General features: G+C 42.0%; 1 protein-coding gene across 1 annotated transcript; it reads left to right on the forward strand.

The window, feature by feature from the left end:
* Nucleotides 1-1,278: 1,278 nt before the first annotated feature.
* myt1a (myelin transcription factor 1a) lies at nucleotides 1,279-17,740 on the forward strand. Its single transcript, XM_054608932.1, has 21 exons — nucleotides 1,279-1,327; nucleotides 2,885-2,933; nucleotides 3,028-3,093; nucleotides 3,508-3,749; nucleotides 4,436-5,515; nucleotides 6,450-6,569; nucleotides 6,767-6,857; nucleotides 7,406-7,519; nucleotides 7,664-7,881; nucleotides 8,981-9,177; nucleotides 9,266-9,481; nucleotides 9,559-9,707; nucleotides 11,506-11,568; nucleotides 12,929-12,997; nucleotides 13,251-13,313; nucleotides 13,413-13,496; nucleotides 14,283-14,504; nucleotides 14,592-14,683; nucleotides 14,933-15,036; nucleotides 15,360-15,503; nucleotides 17,597-17,740. Exons 1-21 carry the CDS (start codon nucleotides 1,279-1,281, stop codon nucleotides 17,738-17,740), a joined length of 3,576 nt encoding a protein of 1,191 aa, XP_054464907.1.
* The last annotated feature ends 1,197 nt before the right edge of the window (nucleotides 17,741-18,937 follow it).

Below are 18,937 nucleotides of genomic sequence, written 5' to 3' on the forward strand. Positions count from 1 at the left end.
TATACGGATCCCGGTCCTTTTCCTCAGTGTTCTTGGTGGTGGTGAGCCCGGGTTCCAGTCCCCTGTAGAGCATCGAGCCGCCGGTCCGGGAGATGTGGAAGCGGAGGGGGAGGGGAGCGTAAGGTAAGGCTTTATGTCTCCCTCTGACAAAGAGCGTGAAGCGCACTTATTCGTCGGTATTTTCTGAGGCCTGTGGGGCCTTACGGTGGATCGCAAACACCGAGCAGGGAGGACGGGGAGGAGCGGCGTGAAGGCTGACTGACCGCGGACGCCTTGCCTGCCTTCTGGCCGCTTCTCCTTCCCGTTAGGTATGGACGCGCGGACGGTCGGGCTTTGTAACAGATTTCTGTCGGTGAATAACCGGGCCCCTGTAATGGCGGCCCGGTGTCGATGCAGTCGGTTTAGTTGGAAGGAGTGAGCCGCGGAGCGCCGGTGGCCTTTGTATGTGTTGTGTAAGTGTGCCGGTTTCGGAGAGGAGCGAGGCCTCGTCCTGGCTCTCAGCCCGGCCTTCGTTTTCTCCGTCACCGCAGGAAGCCTACCAGCCGACAAACTACTACTACAATCACTACATTTTTTAATTTTTTTTTATTATTATTATTATTATTTTTTGGGGGTGAAGTGTAATGTAGTAGCAGTAACATCCACATTTAAACTGACGCCATGCTGAGTGTCCCCCCCGTCACTTTAAACCCTGCGACCTCCGCGGTCTGCTGTCAAACGGACATCCATCACATACCTCCGTCCTCCGTATCCAAGAGCACGGAGTCATATTCATGTATAGAGTAATAAATAATGATTATTACAGTTTATTTTTCAATATCTTTCGATGTAGTTTGTGATGGTACTGAAGTCTTGACCTTTAAATGAATCCAATGAAACAAAAACACTTTATTAGTGTTTGTGTGTGTGTCCAGTTTTTGTCAGCATCATATATATTCTGTGGCTGTATGGTGTCAGAATTCAGGCCAGAATGAGTAAACTGACCATTATGTGAAGATTGTTTTCTCAAATAAATGAAAATAATTCATTGTCACCAGCTCACAGTAAAGGGGTTGTTTCTGTGTGTGTTTCATCCAACAGAAAATGAGTTCAAAGGTCAGACACTGAGCCAGTGGTGGACCAGGGGAGAGCCAATCAACCAGCATCAAAGTATCTATCTATCTATCTATCTATCTATCTATCTATCTATCTATCTATCTATCTATCTATCTATCTATTTGTCTTTGTCTGTCTGTCTGTCTTTCATCACTAATGGATTTTGCATCCCTCTGCTTTCAGATGAGCCAAGACACTGCAGAGACACGAACACGAACCCGCTCAAAAGGAAGCCGTAGTCAGTACAGACACACACACACACACACACACACACACACACACACACACACACACACACACACACACACACACACACATCAGACTGAATGCTCTGATAAGGTGCAGGGTCTACATGAGCTTTGGGCCCCCGCTCCTACAAACATGGTATCTTGCCTAGAGGTTCTAAAACCAACAGGACTTAACTGTTTGAAGACAACCTGGTTTGCTGTGTGCCAAATTAGTTTTTATAGTTAATTGATACAGTTACTATTTTTCTCAATAGATTTGGTTCATTCTTTGAGACAGTCCAAACATTCTCAAACTATAAGTGCACTTGTCACAACTCTTGCATGGGACACACAACTGTATTGCATAACTGCAAACGGTAGTAATATACACAAAACATTAAATTCATGCTTTAGAAGTTATTTTGTCAGTAAGTTGGCCAATGCCAAATATAAAGTTGTTTTGTCATTGTGTGAGTCGTACTGGTCAAGAAGTGTACATGTTGTTTCATCATGGCAGTCAACTCTTCTTATCTGTTTTGTTGGCTGACAGCTTACTGCCCTATACAAGATGTCAGTGTTGTCTAGCTGAATTCTCCTGTGTATCACATGTAGCTCCTGAGATTCTGATTTCAACAGGTAGAAGTTTACTGTACAATGCTTTAGAACACAGACACAGGATATGCACATTTGTGTGCATACAGTACATTTATGGGTGTAGAAATGGAATACAAGTTCTGTTACAGTAAGAGAACATTCACCGTTGATCTTTCATATAAAGTCTTAGACAGTGAACAGAAAATTTGCTACAAAATTACATCCATGAAGTCCAAAAACCTGAAATAAAAATCTGCAGCAGTTCAATAAAAAAGCAACAAATTGTACCTCTTCCCAAAACGTAACATCGTAACATAGATATTTATGGAATGAACATGTATGTGTATTGATATTTATATTTAATCATTTTTCATATGTTAGCTTTAACGATGAAAGAAGTTAGGAAGAACATGACAATTTCCCTGAGAATCTCATCAGTTTTCAACAGCAAGATATCTGCAAGTGGTTATTATGCAAATTTGAAAACAATTGTTCTTACTGTGTTCATATTACACACATTTGCAAAAACAAGAACAATGTGCTTGAATGAATGAGACATTTAAATCTATTGTACAAGAAACTAATTGTTCATAGATCTGAACATATTGTTTTTAATTCTATTAAGAAGCTAACGAGAAAATTAGCAATATTTTGAATCATGGCCTAGCAACAATTGATATCCTCTAGATAATGTAATTATTATTGACTAAAGAAGATTAGCTTGTGGCAAATCAATAGTCTTTCTGGGTCCCTGGGGCTCTGTAGCCCAATAGAGCAATTGTCCTCCTTGCAAGGACAGTTTAATTTGCATGTTTTATACACAACTCAGGAAGACATAAAGAGTAATTTCCTCTGTATCTACAAGGATGAATTCACAGTGTGCAAATGTTGCACGAGTAGAGCCTCCACAAAATAAAAGCATCACTTATTTGACTTTTATTTTGCCATCTACTGACCTGTGGCTTTACTCTCCCTGTCATCAGACCCTGTGGGACAAGATATGAAGCAGGAGTTAAAGTGAGTGATTATATGCTACACTTAACACTATCATGATGTATGAAGTGTTTCTTGTGAGTGTAAAGTGTGTATTTGTCTTGCTGTGTGTCAGTAGCAGCTGTCCCACCCCTGGATGTGATGGCAAAGGCCACGTCAGTGGAAGATACTCTCGACATAGAAGGTAGGAACCAGACTGTATTTCATCAAACTAGTTAGTAGTAACGGCTAATCAGCCAGCGCTTGGTATTTTGGTATTTGACCGATACAAAGCTCACAAAATCAGAACTCAGATGGAGAAAAAGCAAGTCATAGTAAAACATGCAAATTAATTACAGTGTAATAATCAAGGCGATTGCTGTATTTTTGACAACATATGTTATATTTTGATGTAAAACCAAGTGAGATAGTTGAACATGGATGTCAAATATCATTGTTATCATACAAGTAGTATACAGCCCTGCTAGAAGCTCCAATATTCATTACATATCACAATGTAAAGTGTTGGCCAGAACAACAACAAGGAGGTGATTTAGCTGTTTTATGTTAGCCTGTTAGTTGTGAGCATTCACTTACATACCCATCCCACTCTCCTCAGCATACTGGGATGCCCAATAGTGAAGAAAAGGAAGCTGGAGGAGGCTGAAGCTGAGGAGAACCAGTCTGCACCCAAGAGGAGAAACCAGCCTGCCACAGAAGCAGGAGATGAAGGCTTCAATGCAGACAGTGATGCAGCAGAAGAGGAGGAAGTGCATAAAGAGGAGGAAGAGGAGGAAGATGACAACGATCTCAAGGAGAAGAAGAAAAACCAAACAAAATGCAGCCCAGAGTCAACTAAAAGTGAGTGAAACCAAACCAGAAAAGTTATCCTGAAACATTAAAGCACAGTATCAGAGTGGAGACAGCAGGTAGGGAAACAAGGGCCTCACTTTCAGGTGGCTCTCATTAAACCACTTCACCTCTGCTCTTTCACATTATTTCATTTCAACTGTTAGATGCCTTTAGAATGAATCTAAACGTAGACCTGTTTAATCAAATAATAAATAACTCACCAAAAAAGCAAACATTATAGAAACGTCAGAAAAAATGTAATACCTTTGTTTATCAGACAAAATAAACTATGTTTATGATAGGAGAGGAGCCAATAGAAAGCTGAGATACATTATCAGTCAGTTTACAGCACCTTGCTAGACTGTTAATGGCATGAGTGCTTTTCATTGCAATAATAAAGTGCAGCGGAGAGCAAACTAGTCTTTCCCAGTTTTTCGTTGATTCAAAGACATTTTAAGTTGAATTTTAAAAGAGTGAGCCATGACAGCTTAAGTGCACATAGTGAAGGGAGAAAGTATGGCATGTGAGATTAGCAGCAGATAGAGTGATTGCCTGAACATGCTCACTGTCTTCACCTCATTACTGCTAAACAAGTCAGATAAGGTCAACTACAAGGTCAGTCAAATATTACCATGTAGGGAGGACTAAGACAAAGCCGTGGTGACAATAACATTCATCTTTACTTCAATCTGCAGCAGACTGCTCACTGGTGACAACAGAGGACACAGAAACAGCAGTTTGTCCTCCGGCTGAAGTTGACAAAAATGAAAGTTTCACTTTGGAGACTGAGAACGAGACGGAAACGGAGACAACTAGTGAGGAAGTGAAGCCAGTAACAGACACCGATGAGCATCAGCAGGAGGAAACAGAGAAGAAGGAGGACGAGCAGGAGGAGGAAGGTCAGCTGTTGACGAAGGACCAGTCATCAGAGGAACCTGAAGAAGATGGGGGGGTTAGAGTGCTTAGAGAAACAAAAGAAGAGGAGGAGGAGGAAGCAGATGAAGAAAAGGAAGAGGAAGAGCAGCAGGAAAGGCAAGAGAATATCTTAGAAGAAAAGGTGATAGAAAGACATATGGTAAGTCAGGAAAACTCTGATCACCAGTACTCCAGTGGAGATTATAACCATCAGGCCAAAGAATCAACAGAGGACCAGAGGAAGGAACAGGAGGAGGAGGAAGAGGAGGAAGAGGAGGAAGAGGGAGAGGAAGAAGAGGGAGATGAGCGAGAGATCCACCAAGAGATTGATACTCCTTACACTTTGAGTCCACGCACTCAGGGATCTGAAACTGAGTTGTCACTCAGGGAAGAAAAGGTCAGCACTCCTATGACTGAGGAAGAGGAGGAGGATGAAGACGAAAGAGAGGAAGAGGAGGATGAGAGGCAAGGGGAGGAAGTAGGCGAGGTGGATGAAGAGGAGGACCGAGACTCCAGCAAAGCCTCTCCGACTACAGTGGTTATAGAAGTCCGCTCAGAGGAGGATGATGACGAGGATGATGATGATGAGGAGGAGGAGGAAGAGGAGGAGGAGGAGGAGGATTACGAAGGAGATGAGCAGGATCGCGTCTCAGAGGGCTCAGGAATCACAGACGACTCCGAGAACTGGGATATGACCCGGGGGAACCTAGGGCTGCTGGAGCAGGCCATCGCCCTGAAGGCGGAGGAGGTGAAGGGGGGGCAGGAGGCCCGGAGCTCCCCGGACTACCAACCGTACAGCACCTCCAGCAAGAGCTCCGAGCCCGCTGCTGTAGGCCGCCGCACAGCTCACTACAGCAAAGGTACTTCCTGTTATTACTGCCAAACACCACAACAGTTCTAATTGGTCCTGATTATAATGTGGAATAGCAGACTTCTATGTTGGTAAATACCATACATTATATTCATCACCCAAATCCATTTCATTTAAGTATAATTGTTGATTGGATTTACTTGACTTGCCTTCTTATCCCTGGCTCCCAGTCTTTGTACAGTTTACTACTGGTGCTAGTTAAGGCTGGGCGGATCCATACCTAAAGGATCATTACTACCGTACTTTAGATCTTGTTTGAACTGGTTTTACCCAGGCTCTGTTTAGCTAGCTGCAAGATACTGGTATCATATGAAGAAAACCCTAAGAAGCTTGTCGGCTAGAGAGCTAAATAACACTCCCAAGCTGGGCTAGACGTTTTTTCGCATGCAGTATAAATGTGTTATTTTCAACCTGTACTAAAAGGGGGATTTGGATATTAACAGACATGGAATGGCATAAATTGTGTACCACTGAAGGTGTGAGCCGCTGTTGGTTCCGATGAGCATTCATGTGTGATGATGTGAGTCATCATAGCAGCCATTTCACATAGGCATACCATTGATGGAACCTTAATGTCACTGTATAAAATGACCTTTACAACCACAAGCTAGAGACCTAGGGCATTCAGAGGATGTTTGCCTGTTAGTATATGGGCAAAAAAAAAAAAAAAAAAAGAGCTTGGGAAATGCCATAATATACTTTCATCGTAGTGTCCTAAACCCTTATACACAGTTTTCCCAATTTAATTAAATTTATAAATTCATTTCTATTTCTGATTTATGACTAGAAGAACTTGACACACAGTGCTAAGCTTCATGTCAAATGATCTTCAGGTTCCCAGCTTTCAGGTGACAATACCCATACTATGTGTTGTTGTTAATACTAACTGATCTGCCATCTAAATCCCACCATCCTATATTCAGAGAAAAAGGAGGTGAAGTGTCCAACCCCAGGGTGTGACGGGACAGGTCATGTGACTGGGCTGTACCCTCACCATCGCAGTCTATCTGGATGTCCTCACAAAGACCGAATCCCTCCGGAGAGTGAGTACATGTTACACAAAGTATGACTACTGCCATTACAACTTCCTTCTTTTTTAGAAGAAAATACTTTACTAATACTACTACCTTTATTACCACTGCTGTTTTTCATCTGTTGTTGTTACTACTGCTAGTATGTGAAACCTTGTACAGCGAGCTAAACACACTGACCTGAGTATATGTCTGCTGTGTGTCTGTAGTCCTGGCCATGCATGAGAACGTCCTGAAGTGTCCGACTCCTGGCTGCACAGGCCAAGGCCATGTCAACAGTAACCGCAACACACACCGCAGGTTAATGAAACACACAAGGTCGCACACACACACACACACACACACACACACGTACACACGCACACAATATAACACATACAACTGTGCCCGACTAGCACAACAAATGTGGCTAGTGAACACATGCCAGGTTCTGTGTCTTCTATAGGCAAAAATTAGGAATTTGAGAAAAAGTCCAAATTAGTATTTTTTCTGTTTTGAGATTATTTTGAGGATTTTTCTCACAGTTTGGAATCAGAGATCTATGCGTGTTGTCAACGAGATCAATGTTCATACATAGTCTACGGTCTGACAGAGGTTCAGTCTCGTTCAATATTGGGCTTACCTGTTTTAGAGGCCTTTGGAGTAGTTAGAATGGAAATGATCAAAAATGAATAGTGCACATTTGAACAAAATATTAAGTGAATCCCAGAGGAGACCCGGTCTCACCTAATACTACTAACACATACTTACAATGTCTTTAGAAGGCTTACGACTGTCTGTATATTAAATGTCTATTCATAAGAGTTTTGTTCCATGAAATGCAAACATTTGGATATGTCCCCTGTCAGTCTGTCCGGCTGTCCCATCGCAGCAGCAACGAAGCTGAACAAGAGCCAAGACAAGCAGGTTATTTTACAGGCTTCACCCAGCGAACCCTCTTCCAACTCTGACAGAGTGCTCAGGTGATTGCTTTTTTCAATTCAGTGTTTTAAAGCATAGATTCATACAAGGCTAAACAATTCATTTATTGTCAACGAAACACAGTTTGATATTCCAGCTATGTCTAATTGACCGCAGTAATGCATAACTAATGTCTTCTGCTCCAGGCCCATGTGCTTTGTGAAACAGCTGGAGATCCCTCAGTATGGCAGCTTCCGGCCCAACACAGTGACCACCACACCTCGAGCTAACCTGGCCAAGGAGCTGGAGAAGTACTCCAAGGTGTCTTTTGACTATGCAAGCTTTGATGTCCAGGTGTTTGGAAAGCGTATGCTCATTCCAAAAACACCCAGCAGCACTGAAACATCACCCAAAGCCTTCAAATGTAAGAGCCACACACTTCACCTCCTTGCTCCACTTCAAGATTCCATTTTGACATGCCATGTGTTGAAATGCAAAATGAAGCTTCAACTTTTAACTGCACAGGATGTGGTTGGTTGTGACAGAAACTCTGTAGCTTGGTGCTGTCTGTGATGTGTATAATTTGTTTTTTGTAGAAATAGTTGGCTGAATGCAGATGTTACAGTACTGGATTTTTTAGACTCATACAGTTAATATTTGAGAGTTGAAAAATCTAACAAAGATGTATGTATCAAAATTCCTTTTTCATTTAATAATCAGGATCTCAAACTGCTTAATTCAAGCTCTCAAATTAATAAGTTGTGGTCACAAACTATTAGAACAATTATGGAATCTCTCATTTTGATAACACAACTTTGTTCTTCAGGCAGCAGGGAAAAGTTGATCTTTACACATCTCTCTGTCCTCCTGTTCTTCTTCTTTATTGTTCAAATAGATTGCTAAATGTTCAGGCATTCAGACTGTCCAACTAAAAAACTGAATCATAAAAAAGAGATAATAAAGAAGCAGTTTAGTTGGAGGGCATCCTGGTCACTGTAAAAATGACAACTTAATAGACAACAGTGGAAAGGATGAAGATGATTGATAAGGGATCATGGGCATTCAAAATGACCCCATTGGATCTTATGAAGGTGTGTTTCTTCTTCTGCCCACTAAACAACATTGTACCTTAAATGTGTTTTAGAAATACATCTAAAGTTATATTGCTGTCATTTGAGAGCATGAATTAACTATTACTGTGCTCACTCTGCCAGGCTCCGTACATAACTGTGTGTTTACGGTCACAATGAGCACACACACACACACACACACACACACACACACACACACACACACACACACACACACACACACACACACACACACACACACACACACACACACACACACAATACACAACTCCTTTGCTGCCATGCACAACAACCACTCAATGGATGAAAACAAATCTGATATTACTGTAACTACCAGCAGCAGCTCTGTTAGCCAAGTTTAGCTATAACGTACATAGTAGACTGCTCTCCTGTTGTGGTTCCAGCCAATTCATTCTGCTCCCTCCCACACAGCTAAATCATTCCCTAAGGCCTCCTCCCCCAGTCACAGTGTGTCAGGAGGCTTTTCTATGAGCGCCTCGTCCTCCAGTAGTTATGACTATAGCCAAGATGCAGAGGCGGCCCACATGGCAGCAACGGCCATCCTCAACCTTTCAACCCGCTGCTGGGAGAGACCAGAGACCATCAGCACCAAGTCCATGGAGCCCAAGGTACACTATGTAGACTATCTAAATATGCTCCTGGATATTTTGGTTTTGGTGTCTTTATTTGCCCTGACTGCGAATCCGAACCTTGTAGGAGTCGGACATTGAAGTGGATGAGAATGGCACCTTGGACCTCAGCATGAAGAAGACCAAGAGGGAGGGGCTGCAGCCTCCAGAGCCTTCGTCCTCCTCATCGTCATCCTCTCAACACATCGGAGCCCCCCTGTCTGAGAGCCACGCTCAGCCAGAGTGGGAGGGGCCGCTGGACTTCACCAAGTCAAGTGGAGTCAAAGAGGAAGACCATGAAGAGGTACACGGATAGATAAAAAGAGAGCGAATGATAAATGTTTGTTTTCCCACCATGTTACCATGTTTTACCTTTCCTAGGTGGAATATACGGCTCCTTCAAACACCTCCTCTGATGGTGAGGAAGAGGACCAGGAAAACCTGGAGGACAGGAAGTACCCCGGTGAAGTCACCACCGGCAGCTTCAAGGTCAAGTTTCCGCCCAAAGACAGCAAAAAAGAGATTCTTATGTAAGTCACAACTTTTACCACACGTACAACCACACATTGTGTGCCACCATTGGCACAGGGTAGCTTAACCAATGGCACACTAGCAGTAAGTCTGCATCAGAGTTTTGTAAAAGTTGAAGTGCCCTCTAATCTGTATGCCAAATGACCAACCATTGGTAGTTGCACAGCCTATTTGATATATTTTTTCCCCACCCACATTCCAAGATGACCCACCCTACTCTGCCTCTGATTGGCTAGTTCACGTTGCCTTCTCTACAGAATTTGTTAAGTTTCTAGCTGATGAACAAGATTGTAAGAAGGTGGGTAGGTTCATGATTTCAACTTAGATGTGGAGGATCTCATAAGATGGCAACCTTCTTGTGCAGTTTAGTGCTCTCATGTAGGATTACAACATCCTGTTTATGTAAGAAAAATGTTGCTATGCACATTGCCAACCAGTTGAATTCAATTGAATTTGAATGTGGTGTCAGAATTAAATGTAATGTTAACCTTAATGTTGATTTTGCAAATGGATTAATAAGATCATAAAAAATTCCATTTCATATCAAAATGGTTGCTGACCCATGTATCCCTTTAAAAGAGTAATATAAACACAATATAAAGGAACAAAGAAACGCTAACAGCACTTAAAGTGACCGCCAGACCTTCAGATTTGGTCAAAGGATCTGAACCGGGTTACAGTTCATGTGGGACAAGCGTAAACCACCACAGGGATGTGATTGGTTGAGACACCTGTTAATCAGTCCATTAAACAATTAAGCAACAATTTGCCTCAAATGTATTTCTCTTAAACCTAATGCTATGTTCATGTCATATGACGGTTACCGTAAATATGAGTTTACAACTCGTAGATAGCATGTGTGACGGCCCTCTCATTGTCCTGGGGGCTGAGTGGACAGCCTCAGCCTTCATCTGTTCAACAATCCTCCTGCGTTATTGTCTTTGGGTTTTGCAGCTTCAACAGGCCCCCAGCACATCCATGCACTGCTTCCATTGCTGACATTACTGATCTTTACACTCTATTGTTGATTTTGTGTTAGCCTTAGTTTAATACTTTGTAGAATTTGAGCATTTTGTACATATATACAAGTTAAATGCTAAACTTTGAGAGCAAAAAGAAGAGTCTAGATCAATAAAGAACTGCAAAGAAGAGCTTTAGTAAACAGTTTAATCATGAACACATTGGTTGTATAGATATGAATGGGGATGACACAACAAAAAAAGGGGGAATATCAGGGGGCCCCATCCCCCCCGACAGGGACAGAGGGCATAGCTAGCACCTAGTCTAGACAAGGGTGCTGTAAAGATCTCCAAGCCGACCTAGAGCCGGTCTTGATGGAGGAAATGAGCCCAGTAAGAGTTCCCACGAGGGGATCCTCCCACACCAAGCGGCCATCCCCGTGCAGACCACACAGAGCGCACAGCGTTGTGACACATTCATGTCAACATCCAAGTCACAACTATGACCCGGAAACTAATACAGGAGTCAAAATATGGACACGCCAACCAGAGTCAATTAGTCTAGATAATTTTACGTATTTTTCATTAGTTGATGTGAACTCTCACATTTTCCCCATGTCTTCCTTCCATACCATATGACATAAACACAGCATTAGGTTCAGAGTCGCCGCAAAGAAATATAGGAGCAAGTGGTATTCAATGTAGACTACTTATATTCTTGTGGAACAAAAACAAGTCAAAAAGTATAGTATTAGTATTTTTTTTGTTCTGGCTTGTCAGTATAAGCATCCACTTTAAAGGCAATGGACTGATGTGTGAGTGTGTGTCTTGGCCATAGATGTCCCACCCCAGGATGTGATGGCAGTGGACACATCACTGGCAACTACGCATCGCACCGAAGGTAAGACCTGCACTCTTACTTGGAAATGATCAGCAAACTATGTTTGCTTTACAAATCTATAGTGTGATTGCATTACACAGATTTGATGATTCTGACCAGAATCATTTAAGAAGCAAAAGGGGAGTGACTGGAAAATTTGATCGCATTTTTCCAGTTGCTTGAGGAAGCACTGGAATTGTTCGGCAAAATACAAGCTCTACTAAATCTCACTTCCTGGAAAGACTCAACAAATCTGATACGAGCCTGTGGAAATGTAAATAAGCATGACACAGAGCTTGAAAGAGTCCTACCACGTTAGATTTCTGTTCAACTGAGCACCACTGCTTGTCATGTAGTACGGACATTTTCTAATGAATGTACTGATGTACTCATGTAGTTACTGTAAGTGTTGGATCAAAATAGATCCCTTTCTGCTCAAACAAGCCACAAGGAGGCTAAATGTGCAGCTGTGTTAAGTACAATATGTTGGAAGTTGGAAAGCTGGTGGATAAGAGCATAGACTTCTGCTTGAGCCTGTAAAAGCCTCTCTCCATACATCATGGCCTGAACAGAGGCTGGCAGGTAGCAGAGATATGTCTTAATATAATTTATGCACATCAATTTCTACTTGTATTTCATATCACTAATGAATCCGTCAAATTAATAATTCTTGCACTTGCTCATGCCCCAAAATTCCGCATGTAGATGACTTGTAGGCTGTGAGTCAAGTACCGTTTAACTACTGGTATGACAGGCTGCTCTCTTGTAATCAATCCATTTAAGAATACATTAGGAACATTCATTCAAAATATATTTTGGCTTAAGTCTTTTCTAGGTTTGAAGATCTAAGATCTAAAGAGAGCCAACCTATTTTCAGATTATTTGATATGACTGGTGTTCAGAAGATATGGGTCCAAGTAAAATAATCTACTGAAATTAAGTTGATGATGTTTCATCATTCAAATGTGGCCTCTTCAGTTCCAATGAGAGTGTTAGTGTAACATCTGGAGGAGCAACATGAGTCTATGAAGCATCTGACCTGCAGAAATGCTGTCATTAGAACTAAAGAGGCCTTTAAATCAGTAGCAAACATCCGCAGTGGATTCTTTTATTTACACCTGATATCATTCTGCCTGGATGACTGAGATTAATCTATACACACACACACATACGTTCTTCGCTCATTATTTTTCCTATCCAACTACTCCACCACTGTAGAGATCAGATAATACAATAACTCCTGTCCTCCCTGTGTGTGTGCTGCCCAGTCCTGTCCTGGTTCTGTAGTCCAGTTCAGGTTCTGGCTCTTTCTTTCACTCATACTCAGACATCCTGTTCTCAGTCTGGTTTTCTGACGCTCTCTCTCTAACCTATCTTCCAGTCTGTCAGGCTGTCCTCTTGCTGATAAATCACTTCGGACCCTCATGGCTGCCCACACAGCTGAACTAAAGTATGTCTGCTTTCTCCTGTCTCTCACCTCCAACATGTTCACTGAGCACTCAGTCTGCAGCTACAGCTCTGTCCCTGCTCTCCTTTTAACACGTATATAAAATAGTCAGAATCGATCATAATTTAGTCCAACATTGAAAAATCAAAACCCAAAACAATGAGCCCTAATGATTTAGTGAGAAAAGCTGGTTTCTGCCTGCAGTCTGCCAATAATGATAGCCTGTGGAGTGAAAGAGCGTCTGTGTGTGTCTCAGGTGTCCCACTCCAGGTTGTGACGGATCAGGCCACATCACAGGAAACTACGCCTCACATAGAAGGTAGGAGCTCTCCTCCCGTTCTGCCCGCTGTACCATCAGTCACTCACTCTGTGCAGAAGGGTAATGTGATACTGTGTCTTCTCTGTTCCTCCCTGCCAGTCTGTCCGGATGCCCTCGAGCCAAGAAAGGCGGGGTCAAATCCACCCCCACCAAGGATGACAAGGAAGACTCTGAGCTCTTGAGGTGATCAACAGAAGTACACTCACTGTACGACCACTGTTAGAAGATGAGGGATGTAAATAATGAAGCGATTAATAACAGCTGCTAACTTTTCATGACACTTATTGTGGATATTCATACACTCTGAAGGATGAATCCTAGTGCATTGGGTGACCCCCTGACCTTTCAGTCAGCACCAACATCAGAACCTAATGTGTACTTATACACAAAAAATACATCTTACAGGCAGGTTTTCATGACATTTACTGAACACTTTACCTTTCTGGGTACTAACATGTTTATTCTTCTGACACCACCCTCATCACCATCCACAAAGGCAGATTAGCATCAAGTAAATTGAGCACATTCATATTCTAAGGTTTTTAGTTTAGTTATCGGTTCTATTTGATCATTCTAGAGGGAAAATGGAAAAGATATCAATGATAGATTTGTAGTATTGAGAAAAGAGGAAATCTTAGGTCATTTAAACTAAAGTTTAAAGTCAAATACGTTTATTTTTCTTTAACTGAGGGAGTTTAATGTTTATTTTTTTAACTGTCCATTGAATATATTTAATTAATTATTTAATTCATTTAATAAATCTTACATACATTTGATGACATTTGTCTTATCTCGAACCTTCTTGGACATATAAAAGTGAATCCCAATTAATTCCTTGTAAATATTTCTTCAACTAAAAACACCACATGTGGACTGATCTTGTGTCAGTCTGGTGCTGGCCTCTTGACATCTCCAATGTCACTTGGTGAGAGACCAAACACTCACATGGTGCTTTCTGCCTGTCTCCAGGTGTCCAGTTCCTGGCTGTGACAGTCTGGGCCACATCAGCGGGAAATACGCCACCCATCGCAGCGCCTACGGCTGTCCGCTGGCAGCCCGCCGGCAGAAGGAAGGTCTCCTGAACGGCTCTCCCTTCTCCTGGAAGGCCTTCAAGACTGAGGGCCCGACCTGTCCGACGCCAGGCTGCGACGGCTCCGGCCACGCTAACGGCAGTTTCCTGACCCACCGCAGGTATCCTCAATGTCTGAGGGTTTCAGGTTAAACCTCAGCCTTGTTAGAATGTTAGAGCTCTTGATCCTGATCTGCTGCTGCTCTCAGTCTGTCAGGTTGTCCCAGAGCGTCGGCCAACAAGAAGAGAGCCAAATTCCCCGGAGACGAGTATATCACTGCAAAGTTCAGAGCCAGTGATGGTAAGAGACAGAACTTTTAACTTTGCCAAGAGTGTGTCTCCCAAACTACTACTAATAATAAGACATGGAGACATGAAGACATAAAACATCCCGGTTTTAACATGCAACGGTCAGATGTAGATGTGTAGCCCAGATGTTCGGTCCCCCACACTTGTTGCCACTGTATGCAGCACCACACTGGGCCTACAAAACATGTGACAGTTGTCTTGATGCTCTGTTTGCTAACTGTGTGTTGTTGCTCTTGCTCAGTTCTGGACAACGATGAGGACATCAAGCAGCTCAACAAGGAGATCAACGATCTGAGCGAGTCCAACTCAGAGATGGAGGCAGACATGATGAACATGCACACTCAGGTGAGCTCAGCTGCTCAGCTTGCGGCACTGCTGCCAGCAGGGGGAGGATGAGACACCCAATACTTTTTAAAGTACAACAAGGAGACACTGCCATGTGATGGGAGGCTGTTGGCTGTTGGTTTGCAATTGATCAAAGGCAAAAGATGACTGTAGAGAGAGATGGATGCTGCACAGAATAGCTTCATGGATGCAACAGTAGAGCTGGATAGGGTTGTCAGTGGCACTAAAACTGAAAACCACCTGCAGCCCGAAACCATGGTACTTTTGTCGAGCTCCCTGTGATGTTGCTTCACGACTGTGTTCTGTGTCTGCCTTTGCTTTAGATCTCATCAATGGAGATGAACCTGAAGAGCATGGAGGAGGACAACAAACATATCGAGGAGAGGAATGAGGCCTTATTCCTTGAGCTATCCGGCCTGAGTCAGGCCTTGATCCGCAGCCTGGCCAACATCCGCCTGCCCGCCATGGTGAGAATGCACATTGTCTTTTGGTTGATTTACAAGAGGGCATGAGGTTCTCTATCCTATGGAGACTATATCTCTATAGGATGTACGATCCACATGTAAGGGGACTGACCGCACTGGGGCAGTTTAAGTTTATATTTCTTTAAGACACACCGCTACGGGGCCCGTGATCGGGCATATAAAGCCCAGGTGTGCATGCATTCACTTATTAACATTGATTGATTGAATAGGCCTGTGAGCGTCTCTTCACTCAGAGAACCAAGGTTACAATGTAATCAAGGTTTACGTTACAGTTGCTCCCATTCTAGAATAGAAATACTTAACATAGAGAAATTATAAAAAATTGTACTCAGTTTGTAAAATATGTGCGTTATACTACAGTATAACAACATACAAATGGAAAAATAGAAATAAGAAGTATGTGATTTTTTCTAAAACAATATATAACAAATAATGCTGAAAAATGAGATCTATGATTCAGTTTGTAACATGCAGGAATAAAATAAATAAATAAGAATATTATTTCAAATAAAAAAACACAGTCTTCATGTAAACCAGAGTGGTTTAGAGTAAAGCAGAATTGTACTATTGACTATTGAGTCAATATTGTTCAGTTGAGAATATAAGGTGTGGTGTTCCAACTGCTGAGTAAAAAATAAATAGTCTAGAAAATGTATATGTATACAGCACTAAGCAATCAAATGAACACATTTGCCGTTTTCTAGACTATACAAGTTTATATTTGATCCTTAATACAATGCGGCCACCAACCGTCACTCAGTGCAATAGCATGAAACCAGTGGCAGGGCTGAAATCACTGCCCCATAGCTCTACCAGATGGAATCAGTGAACCCTTGACCCAGTTAACAGGGTCTTTATGAAAGATTAGATCAGCCTCCTCAAATGTTTTTCTAATCCAATAAACAGCCTGCAGGTCTATCAGCTATCTGGTATTGATCAATGGCTACCTGAACCCTAAATCATTTACACAGTGAAGCTTTTCAATCCAACTCTCTACTAGAGAGAGACCGGTCTCTTGAGACTTTCTTGTCCTGACCTGGGATGTTGGTGCCATGACTTGAAGTTTGCATGTGACCTACATAGCAATGCTCTTCTCAATGAGGAGTGGGAGCCGTGGGAGCCCGGCTGACCGGAACCACTTAGTGTAACTAGCATGGAGAGTGTTGCACATGCACGTGGGGCTGAAGGACTGATGGAGTCTCTGGGAAGACACAGAGGCAGAGAGTCTTTTCAATAGAAGAACATGCAGGCCCACTTCTGGAGAGTGACCATGTGGGCACTGTTGCAACTGAGCCATAACAAACAATGGCCTCTTTCCACTGGCGACTGTGAAGGCCTATGAACGTTTCCAGTAGCTGTTAGCGAGCCAAACTAAGTAAGCTTAGAATCGGAGATCTGCAAACACAGTTCAGAGCTGCAGTTCTTACAAAGTTACAGTACAATTGCCTTTTAAAAGTGATTCATAATCAAGAGAGCACTAAAGCAGTTGGCTGTCATTTATGTAGATAAACCCTTCTGCTCAAAATCTGATCTGCTCAGTTTATAATTGGAAAATGAGTGTGGATCAGGATCTTGTCTTGTTTGTTTGACATACCAACCTCCCCTCCAGCCTGCTCTTTGTGAGTGGTTTTGGTCATATACTACGTCATCACAGTCACCGATAATTTTCTCTGGATGTCCAATAATGACGCGAATGGGCTTACAATGTAGTTATTTGAACGCCCTGAGCGTCTCATAGAGACAGTAAAGGATCACTTGTGTGTCCTATCAGCCACCGAGGGGCGGGACCAAGCTCTTGTTTTGACGCCATGCAGATGACAGCAGGCTGTCCTTCCTCAGTCTGCTTTTCAAGACTAGCATATAACCTTTTCTTTCCCAGAGGACATGTCTTCAGACTCCAATCCCAGAGAACTCGTCCTACCACTGGTTTCATCTTAATTCATATTGAGCACATTATGTTCTCAACTGATGATTGTCTTATTCTATGAGTGAGTAAAACATAGACGTTTACCACTCAAACTCTAACTCTCAAAAGACTCAAACCTTCTGACATCTGAACTTGTGTTTGGTTTCAGCCGGAACCGCTGTCGGAGCAGAACTTTGACAACTATGTGGACACCCTGACCCACATGTTTACCAATAAAGACTGCTACCAGAACCCCGAGAACCGGGCTCTGCTCGAGTCCATCAACCAGGCAGTGAAGGGTATCGAGGTGTGATGGGCAGGAGGTGGACGGGTGGGGGCATCACAGTGACTACACCAATCTTTATTTTCAAACCCTTTACATACTGTATGCAATTAATTCTTCTCATTTGGAACTTTGTCATCTGTTCTTTGCATTAGTTTGTTGTTTGCATGTTGCTTTACGATGGTATGAGCGTGAACAGATTAGGGTGTGGACGTAAAGCGTGGTAGCACACTGGAATGAAACTTACTGTAAGCGAGGGCATCTCGAGGTATACGCAGAGAGGCAGGAGTGCAGAACAAAGTCAGGAGTGCAGTATACAGCCTGAGCTGAGCAGACTCTCTTAGTTAGTGAACATATCCCATCCCCACTTAATAATGTTGATAGTATTCTATATGAGCTTAGTGATGTTGCACCTCCAGGACTAGTTTGTAGATTCATTCTTACTATTGCTGTGTAACTATTTAAATCCTTTGCAAATGTTGCTTTAATAACTTATTCATTCATGTCTGCTGTATTATTTTTTATGTATGCCTATTTATTATTCATTATATATTTATTATAATTTATTTTATTTTAAAAATGCTACCTGAGAAGAATTTAAATGGTAACCAAGAGAAGGGAATCATTTCCTCTGCATTGTTGAACAAAGAGGAAATATTTTAAGATATCAACTATGAATTGTTTTATATATCTTATTATTTATTTAAAATACTGGGATCTTTTTAAGTGCAAATATTTTGTAACTAAAAGTTTTTTAATCATTTTCTAAAGATTTCTTTTTTTTGGTGCTTCTGTTTATATTATTTCCCTTTTTATTTTCACAAACTATTTTGAGTACATTGCAATACACTGGGAATATTGAGCTACACATATTTGGTATTTATTTGGTGATGAAGAACAAAGTGATGGTGAATATTTATTTTGTATTGTCTGTGTGTTAATGATGGCTGTGTATGGATTAGTCTTTAAGTTGCTCTTGAAATAAAGGTCAACCCACAGTATGCTTGGACTGGACTGATTGTCTTTTTGTATTGACTCAAACTTTACATTTTTGATTTTTGTAGGACTGTTAGATACAAGTTTAGTGTGGAAAAAAAACAACTCCCTAAGGGTATGTTTAAATGTAAAGTTTGAATACAGATGCTAAGAGAAGCAGCAAGGAGAACCTATTAACTGATCACTCATCAGTTAATATAACAATGCCGGTGTCGGTGAATGTGACCACAA

This window comes from Anoplopoma fimbria, chromosome 12 (genome assembly GCF_027596085.1).
Source record: "Anoplopoma fimbria isolate UVic2021 breed Golden Eagle Sablefish chromosome 12, Afim_UVic_2022, whole genome shotgun sequence".
NCBI classification, from domain to species: domain Eukaryota; kingdom Metazoa; phylum Chordata; class Actinopteri; order Perciformes; family Anoplopomatidae; genus Anoplopoma; species Anoplopoma fimbria.